The sequence below is a fragment of the Pogona vitticeps genome, chromosome 3 (genome assembly GCF_051106095.1).
Source record: "Pogona vitticeps strain Pit_001003342236 chromosome 3, PviZW2.1, whole genome shotgun sequence".
Taxonomy (NCBI): Eukaryota; Metazoa; Chordata; class Lepidosauria; order Squamata; family Agamidae; genus Pogona; species Pogona vitticeps.
The window spans coordinates 223,450,660-223,474,516 of NC_135785.1; the positions used below are offsets into that span (position 1 = coordinate 223,450,660).

General features: G+C 39.9%; 1 protein-coding gene and 1 long non-coding RNA gene across 6 annotated transcripts in view; both read right to left on the reverse strand.

Moving 5' to 3' along the window:
- Positions 1-23,857, reverse strand: part of EPHA3 (EPH receptor A3) — a 277,193-nt gene that overhangs the window by 20,495 nt on the left and 232,841 nt on the right. For all 5 annotated transcript variants that reach the window (XM_078389833.1, XM_072993965.2, XM_072993966.2 and 2 more), the window contains 4 exons: positions 17,010-17,195; positions 4,846-4,907; positions 2,846-3,055; positions 928-1,077 (listed from right to left, as the gene is read on the reverse strand). In XM_078389833.1, the coding sequence (XP_078245959.1) occupies positions 928-1,077; positions 2,846-3,055; positions 4,846-4,907; positions 17,010-17,195 (608 nt within the window). The remainder of the gene's footprint in view (positions 1-927; positions 1,078-2,845; positions 3,056-4,845; positions 4,908-17,009; positions 17,196-23,857) is intronic.
- On the reverse strand, positions 8,695-12,684 carry LOC144588001 (uncharacterized). Its single transcript, XR_013543296.1, has 2 exons — positions 12,266-12,684; positions 8,695-10,383 (listed from the first exon to the last, which is right to left on the reverse strand). It is a non-coding gene; the product is annotated as an uncharacterized LOC144588001 (long non-coding RNA).

The window sequence follows — 23,857 nt, forward strand, 5'->3', positions numbered from 1 at the left end:
GTTTACATTACTGAAGATAGGGAGCAATACAGTGGTACCTCGAGTTGAGAACGTCCCTACATAAGAACGATTTGAGTTAAGAACAGCTCCGTTCGCAAAAAGTTGCTTCGACTTGAGAATGGAGCCTCAACTTAAGAACTAAAAAAAAAAACCTTTCCTGCCCTTTTTTGACCTAAGTTCACCTTAGGTCAAAAGAAGAAGAAAAATCACCCCCTAGTGGTAGAGTATGGATTAACCAGCTTTGCATTAGTTCCTATGGGAACTAATGCTTCGACTTAAGAACAGCGTCTCGACTTAAGAACGAAAAACAGCAGATATGGATTAAATGGTTTTCAATGCATTCCTATGGGAAATGGTGCTTCGGCTTAAGAACATTTCAACTTAAGAATGCAGTCCCAATACAGATTAAGTTCTTAAGTCGAGGTACCACTGTAAATTCGAAGCTGTTTAAGAAAGACTCTAGGTAAAAAAAGTCTAAAAAACCAAAGCAGTCACTTTATGTTATCATCTGAAAGTATTTGGTTCAATATAACCTTAAATACATACACTTTCTCTCTCTGTTTACACAGTTCTAACTCCCCTAGTATACTTATTGGGACATGTCATAAAGAAATCATAAATTTATTAACTTTATTATAAATTGTATTTAAGATCTTAATAATTTTAAAACATTCTATCTTTTTCTCTGGGTTTTGAATAATCTTTCAGTTTCTGTTTTGTAATAAGTTCTTTCACATTCTTAAAATTTTACTGTGCTAAACGGCACTCATGGTTTGCAACCCAGAGATAAATTTTCAATACTTGGTTTTTGCTCGGCATGAAAAGATCATACCATGTTTCTTCCCTGCCATTCCAATTTCTAATCTGTGCTGTCCTCTCAAGCTTTTCTTACAGTCACAGTTTGACAATGGAATTCATTTTACTCACATCTTGATTGGACATTTCCCAGTATGGTCTCTCTCCATAAGACATCACTTCCCAAAGGACGATCCCATAGCTCCAGGCATCGCTGGCTGATGTGAACTTGCGGTATGCAATGGCTTCTGGTGATGTCCATCGGATTGGAATCTTACCTCCCTACAAGCAGAAAGCATCAGAGACCATAATAATAATAATTGTGTGCCATCAAGTCAATTATGACTTATGGCCACCCTTTTCAAGGTTTTCTAGGTAGCAATTAATCAGAAGTGGTTTACCATTCCCTTCTTCTGAGGGCTTCCTGGGACTGTGCACAGGCTGGCTCTTCTCGGATGGGGAATTGTACTCTCACTGAGCTATCCAACCAGCTCATAGCATTGATATCAAAACTGTGTCTTTCAGAACATATTCATTCCTTTGGTATATGAAAATACAAATGTTTTTCTCCTTTATAATTAGATGTTACTTGCATACTTCAGAGTCTCCTCCCTCTCCAGTACACCTGAGATGAGGGCTCCTCTTTTGTATAATGATAGTTTATTGTGCCTTCCAGACTGAGGCCAATTTTAACTATAATTTATTTGAAACAAATACATTTTTGAACAGTTTTGCCATTAGGTTAAAAATAGAAAAAGAACTTTTTGAACTTCTCACAGCTACACTAGAAAAAAGAGGGCCTGTGGAACCCCAGACTGATCCTGCAAACTATAGTTTAATATGCCATTCTAGCATGGCATCCATCCATTAATGCTGGTATTCACCCAATAATGGCACAGTAAATAATGACAGAAAGGCTTGGTACATGGACCATAGTCTGATGGTTCTCAATTCAATTGGAAACTTCACCCTACTACTTTATAATTAACATGCTCTCCAGTCTTAACATACTGACAATCTAAGCTGTGAGTGCTCTTTTAGGACTGTAATTTTTTTTAAAAAACCCAAACTGTATAAGACCTCTCTTGATTATTTGGAATGTTGTTTAAACTTCTTCTGAAACTATTTAAGGGGCTGCTATGTTAGTTTCTTACAGCAAAAGCAGCACAGAATTTTGTGGCACTTAAAAGGCTAACAAGTGTTACTAGGCATAAGCTTTTGTTGACTGTAGTCCAGCATCTGAAGAACTGGGCTATAGCCCAAAAAATTTAGGTCCAATAACGGTCCAAATTCCTATTACTAACTTACACTTTCTTAAGTGTACATATCCCCTGCAAGTTGCTGCTTGTTGTGTTCCTGGGCATGCTTCTTATTGGGTGATAGGATATTCAGCCAGGAACACAACCAGCACCTCATTAATGAGCCACAATTTGCTGCCAAGGCTTAGGTTACTTTACGCTAGTGTAAATCAGCAAAGAAAATCTGGCCAAAACATGTTAGTCATTAAACTGTAACAAGACTCTTTGTTGATTATTCTGGAATTATTTCCCTCCCATTTGAAAGACACAAGCTGGATTCTTTCCTGGGAACAAGTCCCTTTGAACTCAGTAGCACTTATTACAGAACAGGCATTATTTCCAAGCACAGGACTGTTGAGGAAGCAAAATTCAAAGCTGTAACTGGATTGTATATAATATGGAGCGGAATGGGGTGGGGAAACCACCTATACTGCCTTAAGTTTCTTCGAGGTAAGGAAGGAAGGAGACATTAATGGCTACAAAAAAAAACATGGTTAAGTGTCTATTGAACCTTTACCTTTGTGCCTGTGAACTTGGCAAGTCACTTAAAGGGTATTTAGGGTGACTAATGTATGTCAGGTGGTCTTGGATATGCTCCTTGTAGCTGTATTGAATTGTCTCAAACAGCATAAAATTGTTGACTCCCAGCCTTTGCTAGCAAAGGACAATGTAGCTGAGAGGTCTCAAGTGTTTAATTCGAGTCTCAGTCATATCTAGCTTCATACAAATAATTCAGAGACCATTCAACTTACCCTTGTTGTGTACGCAGCTTCGGGATCATCCTCCAAAACACGGGACAGGCCAAAATCAGACACCTTGCATACCAGGTTGCTATTGATGAGAATGTTGCGGGCAGCTAGGTCGCGATGGACATAGCCCATGTCTGACAAGTACTTCATGCCAGATGCAATTCCTCGAAGCATTCCCACGAGCTGAATGACAGTGAACTGAGCATCATGTTTCTGTAAGACATTTACGACAAACTTTCAGCCTCTCACTGCACACCAGGTTCATATCCAGAGGCATTCTATGAAAGTCAGTTGGAACTTCCTTTGTGAAAAACCTCTGCCAAAATGCACCACATAAAATGAGAATAAAACAATTCCAAGTAGTGCCAAATCTCTCTCTCTCTCTCTCTCTCTCTCTCTCTCTCTCTCTCTCACACACACACACACACACACACACACACACACTGTACTCTTTCCAACTCTTTCTTAATAGAATCAATTTTCACTTCAGTAAAATGTGAATGGCTAATGTTTAATGTTGCTGAAGAAAACCTTAATTCTCAATTCCTGATGAGTTTACCAAATTAAGCAAATACTCAGGAAGCATGGTGAACTAACATTACTTATATACTGGATTCAGGTTGGTGCATCCTACTGAAACATCATCCATGACTAATAAATATTTTTCACTGTATAAATGAGGTAACTTTATTTCCCCTCATAAAAAAACATATGAAGATCGTCCCTCCTTGTTGCTCATGTGTCACACTTTATCCAGATGTCCAGTCTCATGTAAATTGTGGAATGAGTGACACACCAGCCCTACTCTAAGGGGGAAAGTGCTCAGGTCTTTTGGGTATCGAATACGTAGAGATGGGCACAAACTGCTGGTTTGTGCCATTTCATGTATTGGCCAAATAGGTGTTTGGTGCTTCAAAGCTCTGCCTCCTCAGGCAGGCACCCACTTAGAGGCAGCAGCCTGGCATCCTTTCCCTGCCTCTTCTGGGCATTGCCTCTGAGTGCCTGCCTGCCAGAAGAGGCTGGGCTTTGAAGCACCAAATACCTGTTTATTTTATTTAATTTATTTATTTAACTTAGATGCCACCCACACTACTCAAAGGTCTCTGGGCTGGTTTGTTTAGCCACTAAACAAACCAGCATGAATTGCTGAACCAGCAGTTCATTCCCCTCTCAAATATCAATTAAATGTTTCCTAGTTTCCCAGGCCTTTAAGACTATAGTAATATTTTTGATACTTGGCATACCTTAAAAACTTGTTAAATGTTATAGTCTGTACTTATATACAGAGGGTGGAATGGGACTGGTCTTTTATTTTATCTTTGTTCTCTATAATCAGGTTGCACAATAGTAACTTATATTTGTATTTCTTCTGTTCTTGCTTTGGTTTCAGCATTATTGGATTTTTCAGACTTCCTTACCTGTGTGTGTGTGTGTGTGTGTGTGTGTGTGTGTGTGTGTGTGTGTGTGTGTGTGTGTGTGTGTGTGTGTGTGTGTGTGCGCGTGCGCCACACATGTGAAATTGTGTTTTGATTGCATTTTATGGATTTTTCATATTGTTTAGTCATACATCATTCACAGAACTTAGACTGTGGGGCAAAATCACATGAAATATAATTAATAATACCTTACAAACTCATTGGCCCAAATCCTATTGCATAGTTAAACCTGCAGAAGGCAATTCTGTAACATGCATAGGTTTCTTGCTTCTAATTAATGTATCCTGGTTTGGACTTTTGGACATAATCTAGTTTACTGAATTAACACACATCTGTGTGTAAACCCAAGTGGGGATTTGTTAATTTCCAGTGAAAAGTCACTGTGAGTTATGGAATTTGCCTTCCACAAGCCAATAGGACCTTGACGAATGAAATTGGGCATAAGCTCAACTGAAAGGGGATCGTCTATCTAGATAAATATGATGGCTCTGTAAGACATAAACATCTATGTACATTTTATACATGTAAGAGGCAAGGTGATCACCATGATATCAATAGAAAACGTACCCTGAGGAAGCTATCCAAAGAACCATTTTCCATATACTCCGTAACAATCATGACAGGCTTGCCTAGAAATATATTGAATTCAATATATTAGACACAAAACTCAGTCACACGCAGAGATATAAAATGTTTATCAAATTAGAAAACTTAGTGCTATAGTAAGCAAACATATTAGGATAAAAGCATTAGCATGATTATATCTTGTCTAAAAGTATACGTATTTTAAACAGAAGATGAACATTAATACTAGATGCCTATACAGAGGTTTTGTGCAAGTCTGAACAAAATTGAGGCCTGCAAGAGGTGTTCTGTTTTGTTTTAAATCAGAACCTTCAGGTCTACAAACCAGAAACAAATGATGAATACTGGTTCTGATGGTGGACACATAATACAAATTTCAAACAGGGCTCCTTTGAACGTATGCTCAGGAGTTTTTGATCAACAATGAATCAAGCTCACAGGTCCTTTTGCACAGAAATCCATGTTTTGTTTCCCCTCAAGCATTTTCCAAAAATCTAATTTACAAGCTTTTTTTGGAAACTGCTATTGCTAAACTGGCAGCTCAGCAAGTTAGATACCTGGCTGCGGAGTCAGAGGCTGGGAGTTTGATTACCCATTGTGCTTTCAGGAAGAAGAGCCAGCCTGTGTGGCCTTGGGCAAGTTGCACAGTCCCAAGTAGCCCCCAGAAGAAGGGAGTGGTTATGTCATACCTAGAAAACCCTGAAAAGGGTCACCATGAATCAGAATTGGATTGACAGCACACAATTGTTTTTCGACTATCTGGAGTCAGAAACTCTTGCATATCACCCAGATATCTATCAGGAGAACCTAGTCTAACTTCTGTCTACTCATAATTTAATAAAGACAGGTGGGTAGACTTTAAGCTTGTGTGATTTCCTGTGCTTGCTTTACATACTTACTTACCTACTTACCTACTTACCTACTTACCTACTTACTTACTTACTTACTTACTTACTTACTTACTTACTTACTTACTTACTTACTTACTTACTTACTTACTTACTTACTTACTTACTTTTCTCTAGAACCCTGAGATCCAACAACCAGATCCTGGTGCAAAAGGCATACAAAGAAATAATTCTCAGCCCAAGAATTTGTTCTAAATACTGCAACTAAATACAGCGGCCTTCGGTTTTTGTAATTTCTGAGCATCGTTTAGTATGGGAGGGGAGTGAAACTGGTGCTGTTACTGTTACACAACTTGGAACCAGAAGTCCTGTTTGCTCCACTATAAATCATCCAAATATTTACTAGAAGATTCAATATATAACTGCCCCCACAAATTCAGTGTGTACATATTGAATGTAGGATCGCACAGATTTTCTCACTGGGTTAATGTAGGCAAGGTAGTCAGAAGCAGCAGAATAGCTCTGACATCGTATTGTAGCAAGGCAAAATGTAATCTGTGTAGATTTAGTCTCCTAGGAGGCAGGTACAATATTAGCATTAGAGAAGTGCATTAGGTAAGGGCTCATTAGTCACCCACAACTCATTTAAATGTATTTATTTATTTCCTATTCCAAGGGATCTGAATAAATTATATATGAATAGAGAAAATCTTGCGGCTGAAGGGCTTATAGACCAACAACCTAACCCTAAAAAAGTTCAGCTGGAAACAAGACCTACCTCCATGTAAGTAGGTTTAGGATTGTATAAATGACAAAAGAGGCAACAGCCCAAAAAGATGAAGGACAGTAAAGGGTATGGGAATATGCAACCACGTATATGGTCAAGTATGGTAAATATTCAGATGCTAGGGTGATACAAATGTATATTGCAAATGTTCACAAGGATGGATTCCTTCTAGTTCATTCTGTTCTGAAGGCCCCAACTCTCTGTCAAAATACTATTTCATAAAATTTTCATCCGTGTTCAGAAGACTGAAAGACTAACACACGTCTTGCCATTGAAGAGAAAAGAGGTCACATGTTCAGGACATGTAAGGACAAGAGAATATCAAGACTGAGCCCCTTCTAGCTTCCCTATGACTAATTAGCTAATAGCAAACTTAGTACATTTAATTAACACAAGCATTAAGCAGTTCAGGAATGGCATGTCATATCCAATACCCTAACAGCCTTTCCACTGCCTAATGGCAATTGGACACAGTTCTTTCATGTGTCCTTTGTGAAGAAACACTGCCATTCTCATGCTCCAATGCATTTTTACAAAGTTCAGTCGCTCACATCTTTCTAGTCAAGTCTGACATGAATTATGGCCTAGGATGGGGGGGACCCTGTTGGATAATCTACTTAGCAACAGCTTTAACCCTTTATGGATAGCACTTCTCTCTCATTTGTTTTCAATTTATAATCAATAGACAAATTCAAATGCTGTAGAATATCCATTTCACAAAACATTAATAACCATTTTATAGCTGCAAATAATTTATCAGGTTCTAGAATCATGTGTATACACTGAATCATACCACTGTTTTGACACTGATCTGCACAATTTTTATGATGACTTCAGGACTATTAAATCCAAAGTGCTCATACTGATACAATGCTACATTAAAAAAGTTAAGGTAACAATTCTTAAATGGCCACATGCATTTTTCTATATTTGCTAAATTTCCCTAAACCTGATTCTTGTATTTGCAATGGCATCCTTCAGTCTCGAGAGACTATGGTAATGTGCTCTGTATGGAGGACTTGGAACAGCATCTAGTGTGGCTGAAAAGGCCAATTCGAGAGTGACAATCCCTTCCACACAGAAGACAAATACAATCTGTCCCTTATCCAGCTCCTTGATTTTGCTGGTTTCAGGACTGGCTCTTTGCCTCAGCCTGCTGAACAAGTGTTTCTTCAAATTGGACAAGGCCATGCTATACCGCCTGCCTCCAGGCTGAACACTCAGATGTCAAGGTTTCCCATCCGTTGAGGTCCATTCCTAAGGCCTTCAGATCCCACTTGCAGATCTCTTTGTATCGCAGTTGTGGTCTCCCTCTGGGGCGCTTTCCCTGCACTGATTCTCCATATAGGACATCTTGCATTTACTCCATACAAGAGATTCAGGTAATGTTGCATTTACCAGACAACATTACCACATGGCATTTTTTCAGAGGACTGGTGTGCTGTAAAGATATTTAAGCCATGAGCTACAATATTCCACCTTTTTCCTTTGGATAAACTTAATGGATTATTGAAGGAATAACAACTATTATTACCATAGTCTCTCAAGACTGAAGGATGCCTATGAACAATTAGAGTTAAAACTACTAAGATATCTTTATTCAGTCAACTTAAAAGCATAAAAACCCTTGCGTAAGTACTTGAGGAAAAAAACTCTCTGTCAAGCAGGAGGCTACAAAAAAGTATATGTGTGGATGTAACAGCAGTATGGTGTCAACACTGTTGCAAGATATAAAGGGAGAGAAACTGCAGGTACTATATCAGGGGTGGGCAATTAATTTCTATAGGGGGGGCACATGAAAATCTGAACTGCGTTTGAGGGCCAAACCAACTTTACTTAAAAATAAAATGAAACACTGATGTTATGATTGTTTTTATTTTAAACTTGTTAATCTTCACAAATACTAAATATGTTTTTTGCAGTATGTTAAAGATAAGCAACTGATCAACTTTAGACAAAAAGCTATAAATGGTTTTGATGTTCAAAACTGTCCATGGGCTGGACAGGAGTGCCTCGCGGGCCATATGTGGCCCTCAGGCCACACTTTGCCCAGTTCTGTACCATATCATGGTTCATGAGATGTTGGATTTCAACCTGAAAGGCCACTAGTTGTGATATGAAAAAGAAAGGCTGCAGAAATTGTCAACTTGATATCTCCATATTGAGGCTCAAACTGTACCACCAGATTCTTTTGTCTGTATTTTTAAACACTTTTCTTGGGGGTACTGGTGGGTTGCAAAAGAGGACTTGGGGATTGCAATTTGCCCACTGCTGTTCTCCATCCCCATATCCCCACTCCCCATATTCTCAGAGAGGCCCTCAGATTTGTTTATCTTGAATGTGGTTATTAGGGTCCATAATCATATGTGGGCATTTTATTAACATGCTACTAAACATGAGTAGGCTGTTTCTTTACAGCTTGCTAGTTAACTTGCAGGGATGAAGACTAGAGGCAACAGGTATGAACATAGGGCAGTAAGTGATGGTCAAACATGTATGTGCCCACTCGTGTTTCCACTTATATCCCTCATGCATTGAAGCAAAAATGCCAGAATAAGGTTTATGTCTGTTGATGAAGTCTAAAGCTATGATAAGTTTCAACCATGCACCTTTAGTTTATCAGCTGAAAACAAAATGAACCACAAAAGCAAATTGAGGGTAAGGAAATAACATTACATATTTCTTTATGTAAAATGCTTATTTAATCCAAACAACAATAGAGTTGAAAGCATTGTATCAGCTCATTTATGGCATGTTGTTTGGTTACAATCTGAATGTTGCTTGTCATGGTCACAATGTGCCAGGAGTACAGAATTTGTAAAGAAGGAAAAAATACTTTTAAAATTTAATTAAACACAAATTTCCAGCCTTGTTTCTCCCAATTTTGAACACAGGTTTTTACCCATGCTGAGCTGGAAATGTATATGCAATCAGAAACATAAGCTCCAAAGAAAACCTGTATGTTCTAAAAGAAACATTCTGTGTTCATTTATCAAAATGCAGCCATTTACATGATAACAACTTGTGTCAACAGTGTTTCTAAAATTTATTGCACTAAAATGCTACAAATTGCTGTAAATTATTAGTAAACTAAGCAGAACATGTGTGCTGGCTATTAGGGCTGCTGCCTGTAGGGCACCCTGGAGACCAGTGTGGAAGGAAAATTCAGCCTTGAAACAAATATGAAACAGGGGAATAATTCAGTGTAGGAAGAGTGGTCTGAGATCTTATTTAGCTTGTGTACCTGATCACATCTCTAGTGAGTAATAAGCTACACTGCCCTTAAAGAGAACATGTACCTCTGCATTCAAGCAGGACCTCTTGCAGATGTCTGCTATGCTTGTTGTAAAGAATTAGCCCATCAGATCCAATCAGCATGAACAGTCAGTTCATTTGCAAGGGCTATCCATCAAAATTTGGATTGCCACATAAGGGTCCCAAGGCCTATTTATCATATGTTTTATACATACTGGAAGGTTTGCTTGGCAAACGTCTTTCGAAAAAGAACACCCGTAGATAATCTATAAAATTTCTATATTTCCTTGAAACATGTCCAGTCTACTTTTAAGCATGAAATAATTGTCAGTAAAAATATACTGCAAAAGTACTGGAAAATTTGTCATTCTAACGTATTTGTGTAAAAAGAAACATGCCGTTTATTCAGGGTTTTGCAATCCTACTTTGTAACATAACATACCTGTTTGATTGTCAGCTCCAAAGAGACAGAGAGAGAGAACCCAAGTGGAGAGTATTCTAATTATCAATTATTTTAATTTTGCCTATAGAAGAGGTTACATTTTATTTTGTTGTTGTTTCGTCGTTAAATTGTGTCCGGCTCTTCATGACCCCATGGACCAGAGCACGCCAGGCGCTCCTGTCTTCCCCCTAGTTTTACACCGGACCAATTTGCAGCATTTTTTAAATCTAAAGTGGAGGCCATCCGCCGGGACCTCTCCCCTTTTTTGAATACAGTGAGTCGAGCTGAGATGTCCAGCGCTCCGTCTTGTCCGGTGATTTTTGACTCCTTTCAGCCTGTTTTGCCCGACACTGTGGCCAGGACGCTTGATCGCTGCCGTGCTTCCACCTCCTCTTTGGACCCTTGCCCGGCCTGGCTAATCAAGGCAGCCAGGCCTTCAACAACGGAATGGGCTACTGTAATAATTAATGGGTCTTTCCTTGAGGGCAGATTTCCCTCTGCCCTCAAGGATACACTCATTAGGCCCATAAGAAAGAAACCTAGTTTGGCGGCGGACGAAATTGGCAATTATAGGCCCGTCGCCAATGTTTCTTTCTTAAGCAAGGTAGTCGAGAGGGTGGTGGCCGATCAGCTTCAGGCGTTCCTGGATGACACAGATGCCCTGGATCCATTCCAATCGGGCTTCAGGCCGCGCCATGGAACAGAGACGGCATTGGTCGCCCTGTGTGATGACCTGTTGAGGGAGGCCGACAGAGGCAAAATGTCTCTGCTGGTCCTCCTCGATATCTCAGCGGCCTTCGATACCATTGACCACGGTATCCTCCTGGGGAGGCTCACCGAGTTGGGAATAGGTGGCCGGGCATTTGCCTGGCTCCGTTCCTTCTTGGAGGACCGTCCCCAGAGAGTACAGCTTGGGGAGAATGTCTCGGCCCCGTGGAGCCTCAATTGTGGGGTTCCACAGGGGTCGATCATCTCCCCAATGCTGTTTAACATCTATATGAGGCCGCTGGGGGGGGTCATCAGGGGGTGTGGAGCCCTGTGCCATCAATATGCGGATGACACGCAGCTCTACATCTCCTTTTCTCCAACTACAGGAGATGCCGTTCTGTCCCTTCAGCGCTGCCTGGAGACCGTTCGGGAATGGATGCAGGAGAATGGGCTGAGGCTGAACCCGGACAAGACGGAGGTACTGAGGGTGGGCGCTCCCACAGTTGGGGATTTGGGAAACTCCCTCATTTTTGGGGGAGTGACCCTGCCTGCCAGGGATGGAGTTCGCAGCTTGGGGATTCATCTGGACCCGGCGCTCACTATGGAAACCCAGGTGGCGTCCGTGGTCCGCACCGCATTTTTCCATCTTCGGCGGATAGCCCAGCTGCGACCCTACCTTGATGTGGGGGCTCTCAACACTTTGGTACATGCGCTTGTAATCTCAAGATTAGACCACTGCAATGCGCTCTACGTGGGGCTACCTTTGAGGCTGCTGCGGAAACTACAGGTGGTGCAGAATGCTGCGGCCAGATTACTCAGTGGAGTGAGAAGATACCAACATATCTCGCCCACTCTGGCCACATTGCATTGGCTGCCCATCCGATTCCGCATCGACTTCAAAGTGTTGATGCTTACTTACAAAGCCCTAAACGGTTTAGGACCTCAATATTTGGTGGAACGCCTTCTCCCACCTAGATCTACCCGTGTCACCCGTGCGAGCCAGGAGGTGAGGCTGAGGAGCCTGACGCCGAGAGAGGCCCGGAAGGAAAAGACCAGAAATCGGGCCTTCTCGGCGGTGGCTCCTCGCCTCTGGAACAACTTACCTCCTGAGATTCACGCGGCTCCCTCGCTGGGCATTTTTAAGAAACAATTGAAAACACTGATGTATAGGCAGGCTTTCCCAACAGATAATCCCTGACGATTTTTCTTTTATATTCTTTGATTTCCATTTTTGTCTATTTGTAATGTTTTTAATAATTTTATTGTTGCTCCAATTGTAAGCCGCCTAGAGTGGTCTAGTATGACCAGATAGGCGGGATAGAAATAAAATAAATAAATAAATAAATAAAATAAAAATTCCACGGCCTCCCGGACTTTGGTCAAATTCATGTTGGTAGCTCTGATAACACTGTCCAACCATCTTGTCCTCTGTTGTCCCATTCTCCTCTTGCCTTCATACTTTCCCAACATCAGGGTCTTTTCCAGTGAGTCTTCTCTCCTCATGAGATGGCCAAAGTATTGGAGCCTCAGCTTCAGGATCTGTCCTTCCAATGAGCGCTCAGAGTTGATTTCCTTCAGAATGGATAGATTTCTTCTCCTTGCAGTCCAGGGGACTCTAAAGTCTCCCCCAGCACCACAATTCAAAAGCATCAATTCTTCAGTGGTCAGCCTTCTTTCTTTCTTTCTTTCTTTCTTTCTTTCTTTCTTTCTTTCTTTCTTTCTTTCTTTCTTTCTTTCTTTCTTTCTTTCTTTCTTTCTTTCTTTATTTATTTATTTATTTATTTATTTATTTATTTATTTATTTTTATTTTATTTTATTTATATCCCGCCTATCTAGTCGATACACCACTCTAGGCGGCTTGCTCTCACTTCCATACATCACTACTGGAAATCCATAGCTTTGACTATGCAGACCTTTGTCGGCAAGGTGATGCCTCTGCTTTTTAAGATGCTGTCTAGGTATGTAATTACTTTCCTCCCAAGAAGCAGATGTCTTTTAATTTCGTGGCTGCTGTCACCATCTGCAGTGATCATGGAGCCCAAGAAAGTAAAATCTGTCACTGCCTCCATATTTTCCCCTTCTATTTCCCAGGAGGTGATGGGGCCAGTGGCCATGATCATTTTTTTTTTATGTTGAGCTTCAGACCATTCTTTTGCGCTCTCCTCTTTCACCCTCATTAAGAGGTTCTTCAATTCCTCCTCACTTTCTGCCATCAGAGTGCTATCATCTGCATATTGGAGGTTGTTGATATTTCTTCCAGCAGTCTTAGTTCCGGCTTGGGATACCTCCAGTCCAGCCTTTCACATGATGTATTCTGCATATAAGTTAAATAGGCAGAGGAACAATATACAGCCTTGTTGTACTCCTTTCCCAATTTTGAACCAATCAGTTGTTCCATATCCAGTTCTAACTCTTGCTTCCTGTCCCACATATAGATTTCTCAGGAGATAGATAAGGTGGTCGGGCACTCCTATTTCTTTAAGAATTTGCCATAGTTTGTTGTGTTCGACACAGTCAAAGGCTTTTGTGTAGTCAATGGAACAGAAGTAGGTGTTTTTTTTGGAACTCTCTGGCTTTCTCCATAATCCAGTGCATGCTAGTTACATTTTATTACTTAAGCTAATAGCAAAAAAAAAAATCCATTTTGGAACATGCTTAGGTGTTTTTTGTTTGTTTGGTTGGGTTTTTTGGGGTGGTGGTGGTAGTAAAGCATCAGATATTTATTAGCTTAACACACTGGCCTGTTATCATGGAATCTTTCTGAAGTGCCATGCATTAACTAAGCAATTTTCATAAATAGTAGTGATTGTACACAAGAAAGGATGGGGGCATGTGCAGTTCAGCAGGCAATGTGGCCTATTAAAAATAGATAATTGAAAAATGGAAATCAACCAGAGATGTCTTCAACATGTAGATTCTGAATAATAGAATATTTGTGAAAAGCCAGTGTGAAAATTCCATTTCACTGAGGTCAAAATCTTCCTACAGTCTAGTTGGGATATGTAGGTAGATTAGGAAGCCTAAAGACTAAGTGGGAAGAAATCCAAGGAGTTAAGAAAGCTAAAGGGCTGGGCCACTTATAGAACAAATTATGCAGTGGGTTAAGAAATGGGAAACTGGTGAAAGAACAGGTGAAGGGGTAAAGCAGGAGAGACAGATGGGCAGCGAAAAAAAATTGAGGGATGATTTTACAGAATACCCATGTATAATCAACAGGTGTGAGGAGAGTGAACAGATTGCTCATTGATGCTGTGCATTGACTGGCTGTGCTTCAAGTAGTAATTGTGTAGGTGCTCTACTCCAAATCAGGGATCCAGCAAAGCATATACACATCCTTTCATATATAGATTGTCCCTCATCATGCTGTATGATGAGAACTGTGGAGAAGAGGAAAGTAGTAGAGAATTAAAAGGACAGGGAATATTGGAACTCACCAACTTGCAAAGAAAATTATGGCCCAGGAACTAAGAGAAGTGATATATAATTGGGAAGAAGTAGGTGGTGGAATTACAAATATGCTACAAGGCAGAGTGGGTGGCTTCAAACAGATTGGCAGTAACTTGAATGCTGGACATTGAAGAAATGATGAGTGGTAGAGAGAAAGATTGTATTGATAGATGGCAGGAATAAAGCGGGTATAGAAAAACTCCACATAGAAACTATTGTCGGAAGGTGTTGTGAATTTCCCTGGATAGCAGGGAGACAGTTGATTGGGATGGAAGAGAAATGTATTCAGTTCATCAGTGACTTCTCTTAAGTGGAGCAGAAAGAATTTGAGATTTTAAAAGAACTGGACGTGGAAGAAAATAGAATAGAGAGACTGATCCAACCTGGTAAAGATGTTTTGAGTGAGTAGGTCTCAGAGATCTGCCTTTCAGTTTTTGTACATGGTATTCACATTTATAATCCTAAATTAGGGCTGTCATCTCCCTTTTCTTCTAACAGGCTCCTCATTTTCAAGGAGCATCCAGAGGTCATGAGCATCATAGTATTTTGTGTTAGCAAGAGTTGTACCTATTGAATTTTGCCAACAAAAATAGGCAAAAACATTTGTTTCTTTGTTTCCCTGATAAGGACTCAAAAGATCAGCCCATTTCTTCATAATTGGGACAGAAAGAAGTAAGAGATCCTTTAAAAAATTGAATGGAGGTAGGGGCGAGGGAGAAAACAGAAATTCCCACTCTTAAGCAAAGCCATATGAGAAACAACCAAAAGGACTGCTGGACTGATAGCAACTACTCCATAGGGAAATATAACTGCATGAACTACCTTGACAAGAATTCACATTCGATATAAAGCTAGCAGCCTTCCAAAATTTTCTCTTGATTAACAACACTCATCAAAATTGATGAGTTCCAGACTAAATAAGTGTGTTCTTAGCAACACTACTGAAAATGCTCTACCTGGAGAGGGCAAGCTTTAATCCTAGTAATACATGTTTTAAAGTCTTTTAGTGTTCCAGATTTTTCTTTTAAAATGATATTACCAACCACACTGTGAATATAACATCTATAGGGGATCCAGGTTTTTCTCATAAATTGGTCAATACTGTTCTCGATCATTTGCCAGCTATGAGCTTATTTCTGCCATATTTCTGCATTAAGCGTTATGAACTCTTTAACAACACATACAGTTTACCATGAAATCAACACAAAATTAACCTATTATCCAGGACAATTATTGCCACTTGATTTTTTTTTCTGGGTGGGGGGATTGTTTAACTGTAGTTATTCCACTATCTGGCAGACGCTGACACCAAGAGGTAATGTGCAGTATGGTTTTCTAAATAGAACTGGAATGCCTGCAGCTGTTTAAGAGCATTCCATTTCAACATTTAATCCAGTATTTCCTAATCGTGAATGACAACTGTAAAGCATTATCGTCATTATCACCACAGGAGGGTGTACAGTGCACAGAATTCTCAAAAGCTGCAATGTCTACAAGAGTAGGACCATTCTTTTTTTTTTCGTTGTTCAAAAAGTTCAAGTACAGTAGGACATTTCTGGATACATAATAATGTTTCCAATTTAAATAACTACCAAACTTCATTGTCCTGGAGGGAATACAATGATCTTTAATTTATAAGTATCCCACGAGTAGTAATAGTATGCTAACAGCAGGAGGATTTTGGGCACAAATTACATGTTACAGATAAATCGTCTTGAGAGCTGAAATTATGTTAATGTTCCAGACACACAATTCAGGCAGTCTTTCACATTTGACAAATCAGACATATAAATGAAGCCCACATTTAGCTCCCAGTGACCAATTACAAAACTAAGCATGTTAATAGGCAAACTACAAGAGATGGGAATGTTTCCTACTGTGACAATCAGATGCTTTCATCATTTAAGAAATACCATATTCTAGTTTGGCCCTAAGAATATTTTCAGAACACAAAATTAGTCCTTTCCTGCTAGCACTGTCAGAGGTTGAAAAGAGGCTGGACAGTGCAGCCAACACTGTTACACAGATTTCGGCTATCTTGGAAATTGTATTATTCATAAACAATTCACATATTAATGTATTCTCAAAGGCTTTCATGGCCGGGATCTGATGGTTGTTGTGGTTTTTTTGGGGCTCTTTGGCCATGTTCTGAAGGTTGTTCTTCCTGATGTTTCGCCAATATTCACATATTGCCTACTGGCCATGGGCTTTCAATTTATTCCTTGTGCAGGTTACAAGACGGCTGAGCAGTTTGTGAGAATTTTAATGAAAAGTCATGGACCAGGGACAGATGACATTCATGACTTATAAATGTGATAATGTTATTTTCCAGCATATTAATAAACCACGGTCTTTTCTGGACAGTAAGTATAAGAAGGGCGTCACTCTCCTTTGATAATGTGCACTGTATTCCAGGTACCATATAGCAGCATTTTGAAAGATACAAGAGTGAATTACTTTGTAAGCCTCTTTATGATCCACATTTGAGGCCCTTTATTTAAAGCAAATGTGTTAGCAGACACACATCATGAAGCAACTTGCAGAAATGAGGTGGAAAAGAACCTTAATATTTCTTCAGCTTTCATTTTAACTAGCCACTAGATGATTAGAATATCTGTTTTGTATAGTCTAAACACATTCATAGACATTGGTTCTTACTTTTGGTGACAACTCCTTCTAATCTGATAATGTTGGGGTGATCAAACTGTCCCATGATGCTTGCCTCTCCTAGAAAATCTCTTCTCTGCTTTTCTGTGTATCCAACCTTCAGGGTTTTAATTGCTACTGAAATCTCCTTTTTAGAAGGAAGTTTCAGGCGGCCGCTGCATACTTCTCCAAACTCACCTGTCAAGGAAAGCAAAACACATGGGAAAGCTTGAGATTTTCAGTTGCAGACAGAGCAAAATATGAAAAGACTAAGAATATGGACAAAAGATGAATGGACTTAAGGCTATCGCTGATTCAGCCCATTTGTCTGTATTTTGTGCAATGCCATAAATTGAAAGCGATATAAGAGATATGGCTGACATTTGTGTATTGCTCAATTCCATTCCTACAAAACCACGATAGTTCACCTATCTATCTTACAGGTTAATTGTAGCATACCAGCACTATCCTAAGCTGAATATGATGTTTTGGAAAGTGGGAACACCCACCCACACAATATTTCCTTCTGGTTATCCCAAAGTACTGTGTTGGGTGTTTTTTTTTTTAGTCAATGTCATGTAGTGGATCAAGTGATAAACTAGGACTTAGGAGGCTTGGGTTTGATTTCCCAGCTTTGCCACAAAAACTTGCTATGATGTGTGTTTATGGAACTGGTAAAACCACTCCTAAAATATTTCACTTACCTTGCAAACACTGTTGACAGCACATAGCAAAACAAAACAACCCCACCCACCCACCCCAAAAAAACCCTGAGTTTAGGCGCTAGATCACTTTATCACTGCACTCATATATTAGTTTAATGCTAGATCATCTCTGCACAGACCAAAAAAGAGAGATAAAAATCAATATGGAATAGAAACAATTCTGACAAACTACAACAGACTACTATGTTTTCGGTGTATACATGTGTTTGTATGTTATGGAGGACTTTGGAAAACTGTCCCTTTTCCCTAAGGCTGTGCAACATTTTGAAAATCTCACTAGCTTTATAGTGAACCATTAAAAGACAGCCAGAGACAGGCAGAAGGCTGGATGAAAGGAAGGGGGGCTGTGGGGTTTGGCAAGGATTGAACTGCATTGATTCAGGGACCAGCTGAGATACTGACAGTAAAACAATCCATAGTCTCCAGGTGATCACCTAATCCAAATAGGAGTTCAAAATAAGCTGCAAATAAAACCTGATTATTACCAGTGTAGTCACAGCCATACTCTCTTACATAGAATTCAGCCTGTTTTTCCGATATAATATGCAGTGGGACATTGCTGACAAAATGGCATATATAGACGCCTCGTGGTGCGGTGGTTAAACTCTAGTACTGCAGACAAAATTCTCCTCACGGTCAGTGTTCAATCCCAATGGATTCTGACAGCCAGCTCAAGGCAGACCCAGCCTTCCATTCTTCCGGGGTCAGTAAAATGAGTACCCAGCTCACTGGGAGTGCAATGTAGGTAGCCTGTATAATTAAAACTGTAAACCACCCAGAGAGTGCTTTAAGTACTATGGAAAAGTATATAAGCAGCATGCTTTGCTTTGCTTTATATCATGTAGGGGGATAAGCAAATGTGTGAGCCCTTAATAATGTGGATTATACTGTATGATCTTCTAATGGTATTTCCTACGTAAATTCGTGGACAGAGCTGGCATCTGAGTTGGCCACACGGTCTGTTTTTTTTTTTTTTTTTGGTCAGTGTCTCTGCTGGACAGTCATTTGTTGCCAGTTAGAATTCTCCTTAGATTGGACATCCATCTAAGGGGTTGTCCACCTGGGCCTGCCAGAGACTTCACTATCCAAAATGGCCTGTGAGTCTCTGATTCTGCACTTCAGTGGTTTCGGCAGGGAATTGTATGTCATGGCCAGTGTGGCTGTCTGGTTTGGGTTTATCTTGTAAAAGGTCACTTCTGATATATGAGTTCCACCTGATATAGGAACACAACAGATCAACAGGGCCAAACAGATTCCCAACAATTTTAAATTTTCTTCCAGAGAACAGCCACTTCACTAATCTGAAGAAGTGTGCTTAGACGCACAAAAGCTTATCAAAAAATAGAAACTAATTAGTCTTAAAGGTGCTAGAAGACTTGTGGTTTCTCTCTTACTACACAAGTACAGTGGGGTCTTGACTTGAGAACTTAATCTGTATTGGAAGGCGGTTCTCAAGTCAAAAAGTCTGTAAGTCAAGTCTCCATTGACCTACAGTGCATTGAAAACCGATTAATCCCGTAACAGGCCATTTTTGTTCCATTTTGGTTTTTTTCTGGTCTGTAAGTCAAATCTCAGTCTGCAAGTCAAACCTAAATTTTGCGGCCAGAGAAGTCTGTAACTCAAAAAGTCTGTAAGCCAAGGGTCCACTGTATTACATGAAGTAACATTTTACAATGTACAAGTAATTTTAAGTAATAATGTCTTGGCTTTATGACGTATTAGGTGCATTTAGAAGCTGGGAGACAAGAAGCTTAGAAATTAAAGAAAGAAACAAATAAATTAAATAAATAAATAAATAAAAAGAACAAGCCAGGATTCTATGGAGAGTCTGGTTTTTCTTGAATGACTTCATGCTAGACTGGTATATGTTCATCAATCACTCCTCCTCTGTAGTGTAATGGTAATACAGATATCATGACAGTCTCTATAGACAGCCCTCAAAACCTTGAGTCCAAAAATAGAAACCAGGAAGAGGAGCATACCTTTTGCAAAGCTAATGGCTACTGATTGCCTATACAATCCAAACATTCTCAAATATTTTGTATCACAACAGAGATAACTTGCAAGACACTTTTCCTGAGAAAAAGCCATTTCTCTCCCAGCTTTAAACTTACAGGCAAGCTCAGAGGAAGCAGAGGAGCAGAAGGGAGAATAGCAGATAGTGTCACAGTCCCTGCTAATCAGAAAGTCCCAGATTTTGATTGCGCAAGGCCTGGTTCCACCACACTATTGCTTTTCCTTGCAATGGGAGTGGTGAAACATACCCTGCAACTCCTTGGTCTATCATATAATCAGGCAATGTATGCCTTCCTTTTGATTCCCCCCCCACACACACACACACAAGCCAAAGAAGCCAGGAACAAATCTGGGATTCCTTCTCCAGTTTGTTAGGAGAGAACATGCTGTATATTAAAGATGAGAAGCTGCCTGATGCCAAGAAACAGATAAACAAGGAACAAAACTTCGTAGTTTTTTAGTCACTCTCATTGCAAGCAGGAATATGAACTCCTGGCTTGTTCTGCTGCGCTACGACCCCCAGATACTATAATTTGATTTAAATTATGAACTGCTAGTCATGTGCCAAAGAGCCCACCAAATGTTAGCTGACAGTCTGAGGAAGTGAAACCTTTCAGTCCCATAAACAGTTGTGGCTAATTACTTCCATAGTTTTGTTATAATTGAGTCATTCCTTTGCCTTCTTGTTAGGGGTCAAAACTAGAGCAGGGGATCTGCCATACTTCGCACATCTCTGCCTCTCTGGGTTGCCTTCAGAAGCAGTGGCATCATCTAAGATTCCTCTTGTGTTTTATGGTGTAAATGATTGTACATAACTAATTTCGGTGCATAGGTCAGAGCAAACATGTGGCATATGACAGGATGACAATTTTTCATCTTGAAAAACATGCACAGAACTAATACTTTTTAAAGCCACAAGCTATCAATAGTCTACTGCTGACACTGCTAAGAACTGCTAACACAGGGTGGTGTTAAAATGGAATATAACAGCATAGCAGAAGGAAACGTATTCATTCATATTTCACATTGCATTGTGTTCTTTTCTTTTTGATTGTAGGTCAAGAAGGCCGCTCTACTTGAAAAAAGTGTTTCCTGTTGCTGAATTTCTTTTTTTACTGACAATTTAGAGACGCTAACATGGATTCAAGAATCAACTGAGGCTCTAATAAGAATTCCTATGAATAAAAAAAAGCTGACCTCTGCAGGAAACCATATCTGCCAGCATGCTTTACTCAGGGCAAACAGCACTTCTATTCAAATGTTAGCATTGGGTCGATACTGTTGGACACCCTGTGAGTAGAAAATCAAAGTGCAACACTAGAGAGTATTTTTCAACCATTTTGCAATAAATCTTGTAGAGGTTTGGTGTAATATTTTTATCTCTGTGTCTCCATCTCTCTTCCTCTGGTATGTATCTTAATGGTCTTAAAAGCTACGGGCTGCTAGTCGCTTTTACCTGCCATTGTGTGACAGCTAAAGAAGCTTTTATTTATGGTTTAAACAAACAGAACTGTTCAACCTATGGCTTCTTTGCCTGCAAAGAGGCAGAGCAGCCTACTGGTTTTGATTTCTGATTTTTCCAGGAGAGAGAACAATGTTCTTTGTCTCATTATACTGTTATGCAAAAATTTAAAAGAAACAAATATATAAATAAATAATGAATCAGTGTGTCCCCAACCCTGTGTATTTTTTGTTGATCTTTCACAAAGTCCATTTAACTTGATTTTTCAAGGGTCCTTGAGTTTGCAGAGGCTTTCTAAAATCATTGAGAGCTGCAAAGTTTGCTATGATTCAGACAGAACTGGATGAAACCTACCGTGAAAAGGTACAGCTCCACTCATCAGCCCCTTAACATTATTTTGTCTTCCATAGTCCTCCCCCCCCCCCCCGTTCTATTGCAGCAAAGCAAAGCAAGGAAGCAAACAAAAAAGCCCACCTAAGATCTGATCTCTTGCATGAACAATCAGTTGGTTGGAATGAGTGTCCAGTAAAGAAAGTACTGCCAATAACAGGTAAATATTGTTACAACAACTGGGATTGTAACCTAGGAAAAAGACAAGTAAGAAGAGACAGCTACAGATAAAATAAAGTCATGCCTCATGTAGGGCAAGTGGATAAGAATATGATTTTCTCCCTCTCTCATAATACCAGAACCTAGGATTATTCTGGAAAATGAATGATGGGAAATTCAAGATCAATGAAAACAAACACTTCTTCACACAGCACATAATAGAATTCACTGCCAAAAGATACAGTGGTACCTGCCAACGAATTCAGTCAGAACTCTTGGTTTAAAAACCAGTTCACTGATTTTAAATATTATAAATTTGAGGGAAATGCATTGGTGTTAACACTGGGGGGGGGGGGAGTTAAACTGTTTGACTTGTTGAAATAACGTTAATTAATTCATTAATTAAGTTGTTCACTTTTGGAATAGACAATGGATGGTACAGAGAATGGCATGTTCAATTGGCATCTGAAACAAATCATGGGACCTGTGCGCAGTCTTATTAAGTCCTACCACAAGAATGACCACGTCAGATAATTTTAACAAAGAAGTGAAAACTGCCAATACTATAGCTTCTTAGGTGGAAGGCATAGAGGAGATTCATGATAATTATCATGACAAACGCACATTAATGTCACAATGAAAGATTAAATTAAGCCGAAATATTAAACTACTGCCATTATCCCTGTGTTAAACAAAAATATTAAAGTCAGTATCCTATTTGAGGAAAACCACAGAGTAATATGTTTAGCTATCTCACACAGCTTTGTTGCCTTTTGATTCAATGTTTATCTAGTCTATCCATCAATCATCCTCCCTCACATACTACACCATAAAATGGGGTCTTGATTTGCTATGTATGTTTGTTTTCTTCAGGCTCTTGAGGCAATTAGCCAGGAATTATTACAACACCTCTGCATAATGTATATCTGGTGAAGGTATAGGGGTATTTATTTATTAAATTTGTATATCACACCAATTAGTAGTAAACACTACTCTGGGAAGTTTATATCCAAATAAACAAAATAACATAGTATAAAATAAATCTTAAATAAAACACTAAATACTGAAACCAGTATATCATCAACATATATATCAACAAATGAAGCAACCGCCACCCAATAAATCAAAGGTTTTGTGAACACTGTCAACCAAATGAGATGCACAGAAATGTCCATCAAAACTTATGCCATAATAAATTTGTCAGTCCTTCAGGTGTCACAAGACTCTAAGTTGTAAACAATGTCCCAAATTTCAGTCAGTTGGCACATCAAGGTTTCCCCCCCCCACACACAAATGAAAAATGTTTCGATTTTTAAAAAAGTAATGTCAAGTCAATTGATTTTTGCCACTTCAGGGCTTTTTAGTTTCAGCCAATGTAATGCATTGGGACCAATAAATAAATAAATAAATAAAAAATCCTCATGTGGATTTTCAGAAAACCGTGTAACAACAAAGCAGAAGTGACATATTCTGAGTGTCAACATGTTGGCCCTTTCAGGAGAAATGAACATTTTTCCTAGTGAGAGGATGCTGGACTTCACTGGGGCAGAGAAATGCCTCACACTACAAGAAAGATATGTCTCCTTTTATTTCTCTTTATTTTACATTTGTTACCACCTTGTCTTTACTGTCTCTCTCAGGGTGAAAGATACTTCATCCTGCACAACTGGACACTCCTTTGCACAAAATACATTTTGATAGCCCTGAGTTTCCCATTGGGGAGAGCAAGAAATATCCTACACCCTCACAAAATGAAAGTTAAGTTTGATTGTGATGGCACACAGAATGTGGGAATTAACCAATGTGATCTAGGTCATAGTTCCCCAACCCCTGGTCCACAGCCCGGCACCGGTCCGTTAGCTTGCCAGAACTGGGCCGCGGACACGAGATTCCGCTCCCCCCACTGACCCGGGGGGGCGTGTCGTGCTCCTAACCGTTTCCACAGGGCCCCTCGCAGTGCCCCTTTCCTGTGGGGAAGCTGCCACAGGCAGCCCGCCCAGGAAGTGCTGCCGGCCGCCGGGCTTGGCGCTGCCCCACTCAGGGCAAGCGGCTGGTTGGGAGTGTATGCATGATCCTGCTGTTTCCTGCCCGGCAGACTCTTCCCGTGA